At 39.6% G+C, this 15,553-nt stretch overlaps 1 protein-coding gene across 6 annotated transcripts in view; it reads right to left on the bottom strand.

Annotated features, from left to right (window-relative positions):
• The window catches only part of ccdc88ab (coiled-coil and HOOK domain protein 88ab), a 68,253-nt gene extending 58,882 nt beyond the window's left edge, over positions 1–9,371 (bottom strand). For 2 of the 6 annotated variants that reach the window (XM_084948232.1, XM_084948231.1), the window contains exons 1-2: positions 8,672–9,356; positions 8,475–8,575 (exon numbers count right to left, since the gene is read on the bottom strand). In XM_084948232.1, coding sequence (XP_084804358.1) covers positions 8,475–8,575; positions 8,672–8,734 — 164 coding nt within the window. In that variant the 5' untranslated portion in view covers positions 8,735–9,356. Of the gene's footprint in view, positions 1–8,474; positions 8,576–8,671 lie in introns of all 6 variants that reach the window. The other 4 variants (XM_084948229.1, XR_014801927.1, XM_084948234.1 and 1 more) reach the window with 4 other exon arrangements.
• Between the last annotated feature and the right edge of the window lie 6,182 nt (positions 9,372–15,553).

Genomic DNA, 15,553 nt, shown 5'->3' with positions numbered 1-15,553 from the left:
TTTAATTTTAAAACGATAATTAACCAGTTACATTTTATACTAAACTTAACTCATTTTAACAAACTTGCCACACATTCGTTTTGCTGTTCCTATAGATAAAAATAATGAAATAATTTACTTAACAATATTTGAGGCAACACATTTTGATGATCCATCAAAATGATGAACCATTTCACCCTTCAGCTTCCATGTGTTATAGCTATATAAAGTAAAATACCTCCTATCCTCCATAAGGGAAACATATCCAAGTAATTAAGTCATGGTATTTTCTTCACCATCATGCCTTACACCAACAATGCCAGAGAGCAGCTCTGTTTATCGTGATATGCACTTTAAACCTCAGTGTGTATGCTCCATGACCTATTTATGAGGGTCAACATGGCTGCCTTGCGCCTGAGAAGGGTCCTGACTGCTTACAAATGTATGCATGCATGCATGCATGCATGCAGTGTGCAGCACATGTGTCGTCATGCATGCGTGTGCATGACTGCTTCTGAAACACCCCAGAATCGCAAAGGAATGTCTGTATCTGCACAGCTCATAACTTGATTACAAAGGTATAATCAAGATTTTTTTATTTATTTTTCCTGTTTAGGAGAAGACGCTGAATGTCAAGGGTTGTATTTATCTTCAGCAACATTCATTCGTAGGTGACTGGTTAAATCCTTTTCTTGTTTTACCACTGTTACATTCTCTTTGCACTGAGCACCATGAAATATACCTCTAATAGAAACAAAACGAAGCATACTTGCTTAATACACAGTAATATAAAGACTCCAGTTATCAATTTAGACCCATTTATGCATTTATTTAGAAGTCTTGGGTTTATATGAAAAGTCTCTCTCTCAAATGGCTGCAATGTGGATGTGTTAATTCGGCTTTTCAACAGCCTCCACCCTGAAATACACACACACACACACACGCTAATCAAAAGGACACAGGGCTCTTTTTAATACCGTTCTAAACGAAGTCACATGACCTTGCCATCTCTCCCCTCCACATGCACACACAGCCCCTTTCGAGGTCCATAGTAGGGGGTCTATTTAACCCATTAATTAAAAAGCACAGAGGAAGCTGTAATCCTATCAGTGCGAGGAGGGTAATGTGGTGAACGAGGTGTGTGTGAAATACTTGGAGAAGGGGAAAAGGAAGAGGAAAAAAAATGTTGTTACTATTCATGCATTCCATCATCATCATCACGCTCAGCTGACAACATGGCAGTCACCATCTCATGACAATAACATGCAATCCACTACTCATTTCTCCTGCACAATCTCTGATGTTACTAGTCTGGGACAGGCTGACACCCCTGTGGATCAGCAGGCGACTAAATACGGGGGCTTAACAAAAAAAAAAAGAAAAAGAAAATCCAACTTATTGCCTCCCCCTCCCTTTTCTTTCTGATACAATAAACCTAAGACTTTAAATAGACAAACAGATTAAGGATGAACAGGCAAAGCCAGCTCAAGAGGCAGCAACACAGACAACTAGTCAGCAAGTCAGCCAGACGGCCAGTCAATAAGTCGGTTCATGGTTGCCGTCGACAGGCACTGCAGCCTTATGCAGAGCCTGCGGCCACTGGGCTTCCTCCTCTCATCTGCAAGCTTTGATTGGCTGGGTAGGTTAGAGAGTAGTGTTAGCCTATATATGACAGGCTACATTAGAGTCAACGTGGGCAGCCAGGCACATGCCCGTACACACACCAATACAGAAAGCAGCCTAAATGCACACACACACACAAAGCCCAGGCCTCATTTGGCCACGTGCTGGAGATGGAGATTGTGAGCTATACTGTCCAAACACAGCAGGAGGGGTGTGTTTGTGCCTCCATGTGAGAGAGAAGACAAACATACACAGGAGGCCGGTGAAAGAAATCTGGGGGATGAGCTCTTATTAGCAGCCGTGTTAAGGCTGACGGTTTGGTTCAGGATAATTTCAGGTCGGTGTAAAGAATTAAGGCTGTCTGACACCGCCCTCGGTTTGTTTTTCCACCACTCAGAAGCACAAAGAAACAGCAGAAGCCTTTAAAATGTCAAAATTTTAAACCAGTTGGTTCAAATACCACTGAGGGCATGCAACCAACCCAGTAACACAGATCTAAACCTTATATGGCTTGTAGAACTGTTAACCAACAGGCTGATAGAAAATGACACCCTTTTATTTTCTACCGTTTATCCTGGCTACTTTCAGTGCGAGGGAGTATAAGTACTACTTTGAGACACTCCAAAATTACTGAGCTCCTCCCAAGTCCAAATACCCTTTGGAGGAAGCTCATATTTACCACTTGTATATCTGTGATCTGAAGCCTCGACTTTCCTTGTCTGTGAGTAAACACGAATCCACTTGAATCTGAGCAGCGTAAATTTTGTGCACACCCAGGTGCCTGCCTGTTTTTCGTCCGCAGGGAATTTACATTATAATGCACCGACTACGCATCCGCCCCAGGCAGCGTATTTCCAAGGAGGATAACAGGAATCATTGCATGCTTGTTGGGTCTCCAGCTGTCCACATCCACATAGTCAAGACTTCATTCTGTCGGACACCAATACAATATTTGTGGACATGTAGGAATATCGGTCAAATATTAGGGAATTGATTAATGAATAGTAAATAAATAGGATACCTTGATTAAAACATCACACTTATTATGAAAGCAAAGAAAGTTATTAACAATAAGCCATACTAACAAGTCAGCTACAAAATGAGGAAATCAGCACTTATCTTTTAGATTTGAGTGTATCATTACACTGACTGCCTTTCCAAACAGAAGCTTTGAAGTACAGTAAGCACAGGCAGGAGGTAACACATACTCTTATAAATCCAATTAATCTCAAATTAGTGAGGAATCAGACGGTGATCCTAGAGCATCATATGTCACTGCACCATTAGGTTATTTTTAACTTGGGCTGCAATGCAGATTATATTACTTTACCCCATTAGAATACTGGGAGTGCAAGATGCTGAGAACAAAGTAACATCCACCACTCTTTACTGATGTGGACTGCATCCTCTTCTCTCATTCTTCACCTTTTCTCACGGAAACTGTAGTGCTTAAACACACCGAGTTCTCATCGCCCCATTTCCTTGTCCTGGTTTTTCATGGAGTTGTTTCTTTTCTGTCTTTGTCTTTCTGTTACCACAGGGCCTCTTCCTGTCTTCCGTGTACCCACAAGGATTGTAGCTGAACTCATTCCTACCAATCTGGATTGGAGGTGCTGAGGATAGTCCTTGCAAGGTTAGTCATCTATCTTGCAGTTTATCTGCATAATGGAGGACTAACTGCTCAAACTGGAAATGTGTAGGAGGTGAAGCACTGGTTCCTCAAGGCCTCAGAGCAAAGTAAGGTCTAGTGTTGCTACTTTCAGTCGAAGATAGTGAAGGTGGAGTTCGGCCGCAGGACTACACACTATCTGTCAAAAAGTATAAAAAGTACTTTTTTGCAAACACACATTTGCAAAAGAGAAACTTTTAAATAAGATTAATTATTAATTCATTTGAGAAGGGTTCACACCTTATTTAGACACATCCACTGTCAATATAGAGAATGAATCTTTCTAACATAAATCACACTTCAATCATTCTGCTATGGGTCACTCTTTGGAACAGAAATGTTTTTACCTGGTCGATGATTAATTTTACTTTGCTGTTAATTCTCAGTGTTAAGCTGCTGTTAATGAAACTCAACAATTCCTGCAGATGTTTCACCCCATAAGTCTTTCATTGAACAGAAGGGATTATATCCCTGAGCCACTGAAGGGATAGAAATAAGTAGCAGATGGAGGAAATGTTGAGTTTGCATTAATTGCAAATAGCAGCACCAGCAAATTAACAGCTACCTTTAATAAAAATCAGATATAAAGCTGCCAAAATGAACATTTGAAATGGTGGCAAATAGCATCAGTAGTGGAATTCAAAAGTTCAGTATTAAATTGTGATGGGCAGCGATTTATTCATAGTCATGCTAAATGCTATGCAGCAGCAAACTTAAATACTATACTTTAAGAGTCGGGTAATTGTAAGTCAAATGACTCTGCACTGCTAGAGTGAAAAACTCAGAGAAAATCTGCGATTAAATTTCTACGACGATTCCTTTGGGGTTAAACGTCCTTGTTTCTAAGGTTTGGAGTGCCTCATATTAACACAGCCTTGTTAAAGTTTTGTCCTCCCAAGGTCACAGCTGCCGTTTCCTTCCTGATATGATACACATCCCCCTGCTCGCCGGGCACAGAGAGAATGACACAATGATGATTATGAGAGTTGAGATCCAAGGCGGACACTTTGATGTTGAAGGATGGATCCCACACTCCAGCCAGGAGCAGGAGGGAAATCAAACAGTCTAACAACCCAACAGCACATTTGTCTGCCTCCATTCTCCAATCCAGCAGGAATTTCAACTATGTCTGCTGTAACTAGCCCCAGAGAAAGCTAACAAAGGCTTCAACGTGCTGCTCAAAAGAAAACAGGAGAGAGAAATGAGAGTGAGAGAGAGAGCAGGAGTGTTGAGGTGTGGACAGAAAAGGAAGTGGAGAGATGAAGATGCCAGCAGGAGGAAAGACGGGAGAAACAGACTAAGAGCATGTGGTGCAGGATCTGTAGGTGTTCGTAAATGATGAAGAGAGACAGCAGAAGAAAAAGAAAATAAGATTTGACCCTATTGAAATATTTACCTCTCTGAGACCTACTGGTATTGCATGACTTGTAGTATTTTTTCTTAGCTGTTCCAGTTTGCTAAGAAGCTAGAGAAGAGCAGAGGTGCAATAACACCTGGGTGTGATTCCTGAGTGAAAATTGTAAAGACAAATATGACAAAAAACAAAAGACATGTATCAACATGCAACAGAGCTTTGTTTCAAGTAAAGTATTAGATTGGTGCACATATGACTTCACACAGTAAAAACCAGCCAATGCTGGAATTTACATCCATTTAAATTGTAATTTTAAGTTGATTATCTACGGCAGACCTCAATGGCTGTTACAACAGTACAACCAAAGTGTACTGAAATACACTGAGAAAAAAAAAAACTATGCAGATGAAAATTCTGACAGCTGGTAGTTACGCTCAATTTTCTCACATTCTCTTTCCCATATGTGCACCCATTCAGACAGACATGCACTGATCTGTCTGAATAATAAACAGAAGTACTGACCACAGCACATGTGGAACCGCATTCTTTCCATTTCTCACATATGCGTTACTACTTTACACTTGTAGCTACTTCAGTAAAATTAGCAGCCAGTTTTTTGAACATCTTTTCTAGTTTAAAGTTGTTAGCATTGCAAAGTTAGCATTGCAAAGCTCACAGCTTTGCAATGCTAGAAAAGCACTGCCATCCAACATGACAAATATTGTGCACCCGATTTCCATCAACTGTCTGTCTCACTCAAATAAATCAGGTAACTGCAGCCTGTAAAAGGACGGACTGACCGGGTGACCGAACAGGCCAAGGAGCCAGCACGAGTCTACAGACTTTGCAAAAAAGCCAAGAATTCAAATGGACAGTTGTCACTCTGACAAAATTTTAATTGGCACTTTCTTGCTGGGCGGGAAAACTAATTGGTTCGACAGCACTACGGAGGCGATGTAATTGGCTAGGTAATGTCAGTCACACGAGGGCAGGGGGAGGGGACACGGTGCCATCTGGGTGTCTGTCAGCAAACCGTTAGATAATCCTGGGGTCTCTCAGCTCTTTCTGTGCTCTCCCATGCTGTCCTCATGACAACTGCTGCCAGCCGGTCTGCCATGTCTCCCGCTTTGTGCTAGATAGAGACATGCGCACAGCAATACTAAAGCTTGCTCTACAACAGCTGATGTTGCCAATAAAATACCACAAAGGTGTGTAATTAGGCATGCATGTGAAGTGATCACACTATATATATTAATGTTTTATTTTAACATAAAAGTATGCCGACTTCCATCCACTCATTTATGCAAGTTTTGTAGTTATATCATTGACTCTTCTAAATGCAGTGCTAACTGTGCTGAACGCTAGTGGGTGTTTTTTTGTTGTTGGTTTTTAATGTAAACAGCAGCTGGAGGGTAACACCAGTAGAGTACAGCTTTTTAGTGCAGCTGGATCAATTTCAAGCAAAGCAATAACACTCACTACAATATGTTTCAAGCTGTCAGAACAGAGGAGAAAAGGAAAAAACTAAATGTGTGAGTAAGAGTGTTCTAGTGGGAGCCCTGTTAATTATCACCTACAGGTATTCGGAGAAGTTTCTAAGCTACTTTTAATGAGAGATGGAGCCGAAGGAAGTATAACCACACACCACGCATTGCTTTCAACCACATTTATGGTCTTAATACTGAATAAGCTCATGTTACATTTACAAAAGGATGACAATGAAAAAAATGATATAGCTATTATTCAAAGGGCTCTGCAGCAGCTGCAAAGTTTACAACCATGAGGTGTAATATACAGTTGAGTTTATGATATTTCAGTTAGCTGAAGTTAATCCTGCAGTGCCTGTAAAGCAGGAGAGGCAGACAAAGAGCAGTCTTACCAACACTAAATCTGACCAATACATCTGACCAATACTGTAGCCCTTTGAGTGGGAGGGTGGCTGAACAAGATGACTACCAACAGCTGCCTCAGTCCAAAACCAAATACACAGGGAAAAAAAAAAAAAACCCACAGATACACAAACTCCCACACAGAGACAGAAGCCCTGCAGAAAAGCATGCAGACACACACAAACATAAACACACTGTGCGGGCTGTGACTGAATATTCCCAGCATCCTGTCAGGCGATCACTAAGGCAGTCACAGTTCATTTTAGCATAGAGCTCTCAACCATCCACAGGAAATTTCCTTCTGGCTCTTTCCATTTTACTGCAGACTGAAATCCTACCAATTACATGGCCACACACCTTTGTGTTAATATGTAGAACTGAGGAATTGCCATTGTGGCTCAGCAAACCAGGGATGTGAATTTGTCTTTTGTGTGTTAAACACTTGCTCTATTTTTGCAAATCTTTCCTGTCATGTCAAAGTTTTTTTTTCATCTCTGGCTTTTTGGCAAATCATTTTCTGCCTTCCTCGGTCCTCTGACCCTTCCCTTCCCCCCATATCCTTCCTGTTTCTTTTTCCACCATAGTGTGTCCCATAAGGGGTAAAATGCACTAAAAATATAGCAGACTTGTTTGAAGAAGCTATGTGTGGAAGAGGAAAGACGGCCTTGCCATTTGGAGAATACATCAGCATGTAGAAAAAGCCTGGAGGAGGAAAACAAGCATGGGAAAAAGAGCTGGAAGAGATAGTTGAAACCTCAAGATAGGCAGCTTAGAGTGATGGGCGAACAGCAAGAGGTCGAGGACATTATAAGAAGGCAGGACAGGAGGAAGAGGAAACCATCCAAAAAGAGGAAACCGTGTGGGGGGTTAATCAGCTCCTCATGCAATGCAGCCACACATTTATCCTTCCAAAACACTACACACTTGTTACTAACATAAATCTGTACACAAAACAATGGAAAGACAGATTAGAATATCCACACATTTCCCCGAGCTACTGATGTGGCAAGAAGTTGTCACATGAAAGTGCAACACATAATCTCTTGAGAGGTGAAAATCAATTCCAGTGGGAGCAGGCTGGGTTGAATGGTGCTTAGACAGGCAGGCGGGGGGATAAATGCTGACAGTGTGGAGTGTAGCATTAGCGGAAAATATGAAAAATTGTCCTGCTAGCAGGAAGTACCAGCCAGGAGCCAGACAAAGGAATGGAAAGCGGTGTTCTGCCATGTTTTTTTATATATATATATATATATATATATATATATATATATATATATGACTGGAAACAGACAAACTGAACATGAAATTCCTTTGCCTTATCAAACATCCAACCTCTCTCACAATCAACAGAACTCCCAATACATAAGCAGTCCTTCCCTTTCAGCTGAATGTAAACCAAATGTTGGCCTGCTGCATTGCAGTGCAGTCAACATCCAGATTCTGTGCTGCTACCAGGGATTCTTCTTAGGGCTACTATTTCTAGTTTAATCTACAGCACAGCAGGAAACGTGAGGCTGCAGCTTCCAGGGGCGGGGTGCCTTCCAGTCGGCTGCAGATGATAGTGTAGGATGACTTAAAAGAAAACACGCACGCATCTTTGCAGCAAACATGCCTGCAGACAATCTGCAGAGCTCTAAAGAACCCCTGACAATAACGGTCTGCAAAGATTTCTGACAGTGCGACCCATCATTGACCCCAATACAAGGTCCCTTTGTGCTTAGCCTACATTCATTTTAAGCGCCGGACAGAGGCTGCAGTTGCTTAATTTGCTCATGAGGGGATGACCCCACGAAAAACCCCCAGGGTGAGTACCACTTTGACCTTCCTCCACACCCACAGACCCCGTTTACTGACCAAAATGCATACATATAACCACAGAGAATGGGTACGGTTTAACCATGTAACCCTTGTTAATGCAATGATGGGTAATATTTCTGGATGTGTGCCGCAAACTACTTACATCTCAAGCATTATCTCATTCAGGTAAATCCCATCCACTAATTCAATATATTCCGATAATTTGGTGCCATCGGTCACCGTCGAGTGTCCGACCGTCTTCACCTGAAAAAGGGACAATAGATAATCAATAAAAGAACAGCATGGGGTGATTAATTGGCGAGCTCAAGACACATCTGAATAGCTAATTAGGGAGCTTACCCAGCAGACCAGAGGTGTGAGCATGAACTGCTCCAGCAAAGGAGTGAACACCTCGTTTTCCATATTTTCCTGGCGCCGTTTATTTCAGCAGATATGGATTTTTTTCCCTTTTTAAATCGGAGAGAAACGCGTTTCTTTTGACACCGCTCATGTAGTTAATTCAATTAAATCGACGCTCATTGTGGCTACAGGCCACTGAAAGACGTCCGAGGTTCCTTGGGAGAAGGGGTAAAAAAAAAAAATCGTTAATCCACAATTTTCTAGACACAAGCCAGCTGTTTCAGATTCCAACGACGGGGGTTCGGCTCCCTCACGGAGAAGGCAGGGATTCACATTTTCTGTTAAAGCGCTTTAAATAAAGATACTCTAATGTGTCGCCAGCCGGGCTCGCTGTCTATCTACAAATAAGATTAAGGAGACTCTGAGACCTGCGCCAGGTATGGTTTTATGCTGAGGAACTGGTAGATAGAGTCCAACGCTGAGGGGAGATATTCCTCCAACACCTCCTTTTAAATTAAATATCCAATACGAAGGGAAATCCAGATGTTCAAGGTCCGTGGTTTGAAACCATCGGGTTACTCCTCAAATTTATTCTAAGGTCATGTCTAGCCACTGATTCTGCTTCCCCTGTCTGCCTCTGTTCAAATGCTGCACACCACTGAGCTCAAGACTGGGGAGGAGGACACGTAGGACCGCCCCCCTCCCTGCCTCTCGCGTGCATCTCCCTCCGCCTCATCGCCTCTTTAGCCCAAGAAAAGTAGGGCAGTGATCAAAGCTTCTCTTTCAGCTCAGACTACTTCATGCTCTTAGTCATGTTTCGTAGAAAACACTTAGTCATCTAGCGCAGTTAAACTGTCTTAAGATCATTTTAAGTATCAAAGAAGCAAATGTTGTTGGTTTTTTTTTTTTATTGAGAACCAGTTTGTCTGCAGCTTCAGCGTTATAATTTCTAACATGCTGTGGCACATTTGGTTCCAGTTTGTGCTTAGTTAATCCACTGGCATGTATAAATGCTGGGGATCCAGGCATACTCTTTGTCTGCTTTTGCAGCATGCAGTACATTAGTGACATGTAGGCTACTGACACCTGGTGGGTAACGTAAAGACTGGAGGTGTAGTATCTGTCAATCAAAGAAACTGTTCCATCAAATTTGCAACATATGATTCGTTTAAATTTAAAATAAGCTTTCTGCAGTCTGTTGTTTGTTTGGTTTATTAAAGGAGACTTGTGCTCATTTCCAGCTTTGTGTTTGTTTATTTATTTATTTAGCATTATTTAGAAAGTTCCTTTGAAATCAAATCTGTTTTGCAAGGGAGATTTGGCCAATGCAACTTTCAGACATATATCCCCAAAATACCACAAATACAACAAAAAATACAAGGTCTACATACATACAATTAATATGCAATAAACAAATAGCATAAAACATTAGTGGCCTCTAAAAAAAAATAATGAAACGTCTCCTTTTCTGCAATCCATATGATGATTTAAATTCACCAATAGCTATAGCCATGTTTAAGTTTAAGGTATTCCTGTAAATTCCATGTCTAGCAAAACACTGTTGTCCCCACATCTGTCAGAACTCTAGTCACATCAAAAAAGGCCAATTTAGAGGATCATAGCTAGTAACTATTGATATGGCGACAAAGAGGCGTCCAATAGTGTAAAATAGCATCGCTTCATAGAGAAAGATAACCCAATATTGGTTTTTGTAAGTTATCAGAGACTTTGGATTTTTAATAAAATGTAGAGATTCACTCTACAATCTATCAAGATCTTCTTGCTACTCTTGGACTCTCGTCTATTATTATTTCAAAACAATCCCGATTAATCTTATACTGGGCCTTGGTACAGTCCCTCATTTCATCCAGCATCTGTATTTTAGTTCGCATCTACCTCCCTTTAACCCAACTTTCTTCTGATTGGCTATCCCTGATAAAAACACAGGCTCAATAGCAGGTGGATGGGTCTGTAATGACAATATTATCTAGACTCAGTGACATCATGCATACTCAAGAGTAGGAAAAAAAGTATGTGAAATGGAGCAAGTTAGAGCAGTCTGAAACTTGAGCTTTTGGCTCATTACTTCTACATATTCGTCTGATTCTGATATGCCTCTATCATTAGTTGAGCAGTCGCCATTGTAACATTACAAATTTAACAGAAATAGACAGGTCTGCTTTAAAGACCATAAAACTAAAAATATCCATAATGATACAGAATGAGGTTATGTCATTTTTATTGGTAGTTGTGTTTTTAAAATGACTTACTGATGATGATTTACTAAATGCCAGAACAGCTATAAATGGCTGATTTTGAAGCTCTAAGATAACTTGTGACTCACACTATTTGGTGAAAGGTCAAATGATTACTCAAGGTCAGATTTTGACAGAAAAAGAATCTGCTGCTTAGATAATTAATGAATCATTCAAATAATTTTTAAAACAAGTTGTCACCAACATTTCTCTGTTTTATAGCAGTGGAAACTGAATTTCTGAGTGGGCTGGACAGAACATGGACACTGATTGTATTAGGCTGGTTTGGGAAGACTGTGAGTAACTAATCAATAAATTCACTGTTGGCAACAAATAGTACAATGACTAATGTGTTTGACTAAACTTGACTTGGTTAGTTTGATGAATGAAGCCAGCAGTTTTAAGCACACGATATTTTTTTTATTTTGCAAGGTGATGACTTAGAGATAAGTCCACTATAGAGGTTGAAGACACCTAATCAACAAATGATGAATGGCTTTGATGATGTGCAGAGGGAGCAAAGGCAATGTGGCCAAATAGCCAATCAAAACACAATCACTGGTTTGGGAACCAGAGACCTGAATCACCTCCAAGGAACAGGTTTAAGAATGAATGAATAGCTTACTGTACATATAGTCCCCCAAAACCTTCACTCAGCACATTTCACCAGCTGTTTTGAATAAGCAGAAGTTATAATTTGCATTTAGAATAACAGTCACTGTTGTTGGTGCTTTAGCTTGGGGCTATACAGTATGTGTTCGTGACAGGACCGGCTGTCTCTCGTTTCCTGCAAAACATGTTTAGCTGAAGCATGTAAGTTGTTTAAAGCACAATATTCAGCTGGATAATCCAATGTAAACAAAACAAAAAAGGACTCTATTTATCTTTTACATGGAAGTCTGCATCTTTATGTGGGCATTTAAATGACGCTCTGCTGCTAACAGATGGGCTATGTCTAGCGTACAACAAAATGCTCATTAGATCTAAGCAGAAACTGGTAAAAGTCTGACATGTTTCAACATGTAATGTCTGATTGTGTCTTTGCTTATATTTGCACTGCAAAAGTTCCTTTTGGAGGCTTGAAATAAATCCCTCTGTATCCTAGATCATGCATACCGAAGCGCTAATTTGGTAACACACCTGTTTTATATTCAAATGTATTTAAAGTCTCTGAAAATGTCGTTTCATTTCTTGAGCTGTATCAGTAAAACACGAGAGGAAGGAAGAACATACTATTCTTTATTCGGTGATGATTCAGATATGATCATTTTGTGCTCTGATCTTTAACCTTACAATCTAATTTCTTTAATGAAGACTAAGTGGATATGGTTATATATATGATATATTTTGCAATAAATATTCAATGTTATTAACTAAATTATTTAGGCCTTATTTTTAGGGCCAGAAGTAATTGTTAGGTAAGTGACATGAACTAGTTAAATAAAAGATAAGTTAACCTCCAGTGATATGTCCATGCAGGGAAATGCTATTTTTGTTTTGTTTAGGCAAATATGTTTTAAGAAGCATCCTGAAAGCCAGGATTCTTGTTTTGTACTTTCCATTAAATCAGTCTCTTTCAAAGAAATGTCTGATCTTACTAGAAACCAAATGTGCTGCCCACTTCATTAATCAATTTACCATCTGACTATCTCTCATTCATTCTGGGCTGTTATAATTCAAAGTGACTTTGCGGAGGACTCCCAAGAATTGCTGATGAACTTCTCGGTCATGTTTGGCGTGATCTGTGTACTACATCTGCTGCTACAATTATCCCAAGAGACTCTGACCAACACTGTATTCATTTAAAGTACAGTAGTCTGGAAGCTGGCAAACTTTCCCAAATTAGAGACTCAAGAGTCAATCAATGAATCAATGTCAGAACACAGTATTGTGTTTTGCTTTTTGTTGTTGTTTTAGTTTTATATTATTTTTAATTTTTGTAGCAATAACTACACTACAAAAAATGTATGATAGTCATTGTTTTGAATATCCAAGCATATATTCAAAAATAATAAAGTTCTTTTTTTTTGAGTTTTAACGGTTTTCAGTGTTATCAATCAAATCAGCTTTTCAGATATTGAAATGTACATATAGACAACACAAGATTTACCCTCACACCTTTGCAGTGCTGTAAAGAAGGTGGAAGAAGTAGCTTCAGTGCTGGAAAATAACTGTTTTGGCTGCATGAATTTGTTGGAGGCTCAAGGGTCAAAGTGGAGTAATAAGAACAAGAAATATATATTTGTAGCAAAGTCTACTTAACGATGCAGTCCTTTTTTGTAGCGTGCTGTTATTTTGGACATCAAGATGTGAAACAGATGTGTTCAAATGAATCAATGATCACACACAAAATGTTTTTCTGTTTTTTAGGTGACACCATTATGGCAGGTAAAAGTGTTTCAGGTTTTTTGTGTTTTTCTTTCTGATAAAAAAATTAAAAAATATAACTTTGGGTCAACTTTCATTATCCCCTCCTGCATTACTCATTCCCTCAAACCAAAATATTCTAACAATATGTTCCCTGTTTCTCATTGCTGTTCCTTGTCCCTGTTGTATTTTTTTGGGGTACTTCATCAAACATCACTTACAAGCCTTCATTATTTCTTTTCTGTGACTTGGAGCTTTCACTGCATCTCTTGGTTTTTTTCCTTCCATATCTTGAAGCTTATACTGCATCTCTTGTTGTATTGCCTCCTGCTGTTCCTACTCTTTTAGTATTTTAGTATTTCTTTGGAGTGCTTCATCAAACATCACTCGCAGGCATTCTCTATTAATGTTTTTTATATTTGACAATATTTTACAGCAACATTTAATTGATTTTCAATGATCTAATTTAATGTAAAATTGTTGTTTTGTAGAAAAAAGTGTATAAAATATGTTATTCCTGAAGATGTTGTTCTCATTGATCATGTTTTTCGTCATTTCTAACGGACTGATAAATGAAGCGTACTAATAATAAGAAAATTGGTTTAATTGACATTGTTTTCTTAATTGAATCAAATGAGAACGGGGATTTGCTTCAGTGTCTGTGCAAATGTTTTTTTCTTCTTTTCAAATCAAGCCCAGCTCTTTTCCTTGGCAGCCCACACACATCTCTGCTAACCCTATCACCTCAGCCGACAATTAAGCCTGACGCAGATAATGAAAACCTTTCACGGTTCGTGTACCGCCTGCTTACTCACACAGCAGCCTGAATACTTTTTTTTCAAAACTCATTTACTGTGGGGGATTAGACCTGTGGAGGTTAGGATATTTTGTAATGCTCAATGTGTTTGTGATTGTGTGTTTGCATTTATTTCCATTAGCGTGGCTTCGTTAACCTCAGACTGAACAGTGTGCTCCTGGCTGTTTTACTAAAATCTATTATTCATGAGGCTTTTAAGAAGTTTTGTCACAAAGCGGCATCCACCTCCACCTAATGACTCAGTGATTTAACAGCACTTCTCTCACACACTCAGCTATGAAAGTGGGTAAAAAGACCCAGTGGAAACCTACCAAAGAGAGCCACATGGAAACTTCTCCTCTAGCTGACGTAAAAGACGCACTGGCAGCTCCTCTCTAAGAAAGTTCTCTTTGACGACTGTAGTTTCCTGTTAGTTATTCCACAGGAATTTACAAGACGCCACAAACATTTTCATTTGGAGCTGGGCCCATCTCTTGTGGTCTTGGATGCAGCTTTGAATGACTAAGGCTGCACAGAATTTCCTCTTTCTTCAACTAAAGATAAAATGACTATTACAAAAATGAGAAAGTGTAGTTAACTTGTCATTAATGAGAAAAGTTTAGTATTAAATCCTGGTAGAATGGGCCATTTTAAGTGAAATTTTGCAATCCATCATTTGAAATGCAAGATTTTTTCATTTTTTTTATTTTTATTTTTTTAAAGAAACATCAGGAATATACCAAAGTAAATGGAAATCTGGCCAGCATTTTCCATAATTCACATTCACACAATGATGGAGCATGGGACTAAAATCAAGGAGGCTGGTCTGAATATTTAACTCCTGATTTACTTGGAATTTCCCACATAAGCATCTCTAAGGTTTACAGAGAATTGTTCATGTCTTGCTAAAGACAGAGATCTACAACTGCTTCAAGCTGATAGGAAGTCAACAAGAGTTACTCTAAAAACCACAAGTTACAACTAAGGTTTGCAGAAGAGTATATCCAAACATGCAACATGCCAAACCTTGAATAAGATGGTAGTGAAGACTACACAGAAAGAGCAGAAGACCACACAGGCACCACTCCTTTTGGCTAAGAAATGAAAATTGAGCCTAAAATTCAAACAAATTGGACAATAGAAGATTAAAAAATTGGTGTGATGAATCTCAGTTTCTGCAGCAACATAACAGAAAACCGCAGGGTCCGAATTAGGCATAAACAACATGAAAGAATGGATCCATCCTGCCTTGTATAAATGTTTTGGACTGCCGGTGGTGTGGGAGATATTTTCTTGCCACACTTTGGGCCTCTTAGTACCAAGTGAGCATCATTTAAAAGTCCCAGTCGAGCTGAGTATTGTTACTGATTATGACCATCCCTTTATGACTACAGAGTATCCATCTTCTGATGGTTGCTGAAGCAACGGTGTGATCTATCATGTCAACGTGGACCAAAATCTCTA

The sequence above is a fragment of the Perissodus microlepis genome, chromosome 13 (genome assembly GCF_051167445.1).
Source record: "Perissodus microlepis isolate ML-2025 ecotype Zambia chromosome 13, ASM5116744v1, whole genome shotgun sequence".
Lineage (NCBI taxonomy): Eukaryota > Metazoa > Chordata > Actinopteri > Cichliformes > Cichlidae > Perissodus > Perissodus microlepis.
The sequence above is the reverse complement of the archived record's forward strand: the minus strand, read 5'-3'. Positions and strand labels throughout refer to the sequence as shown.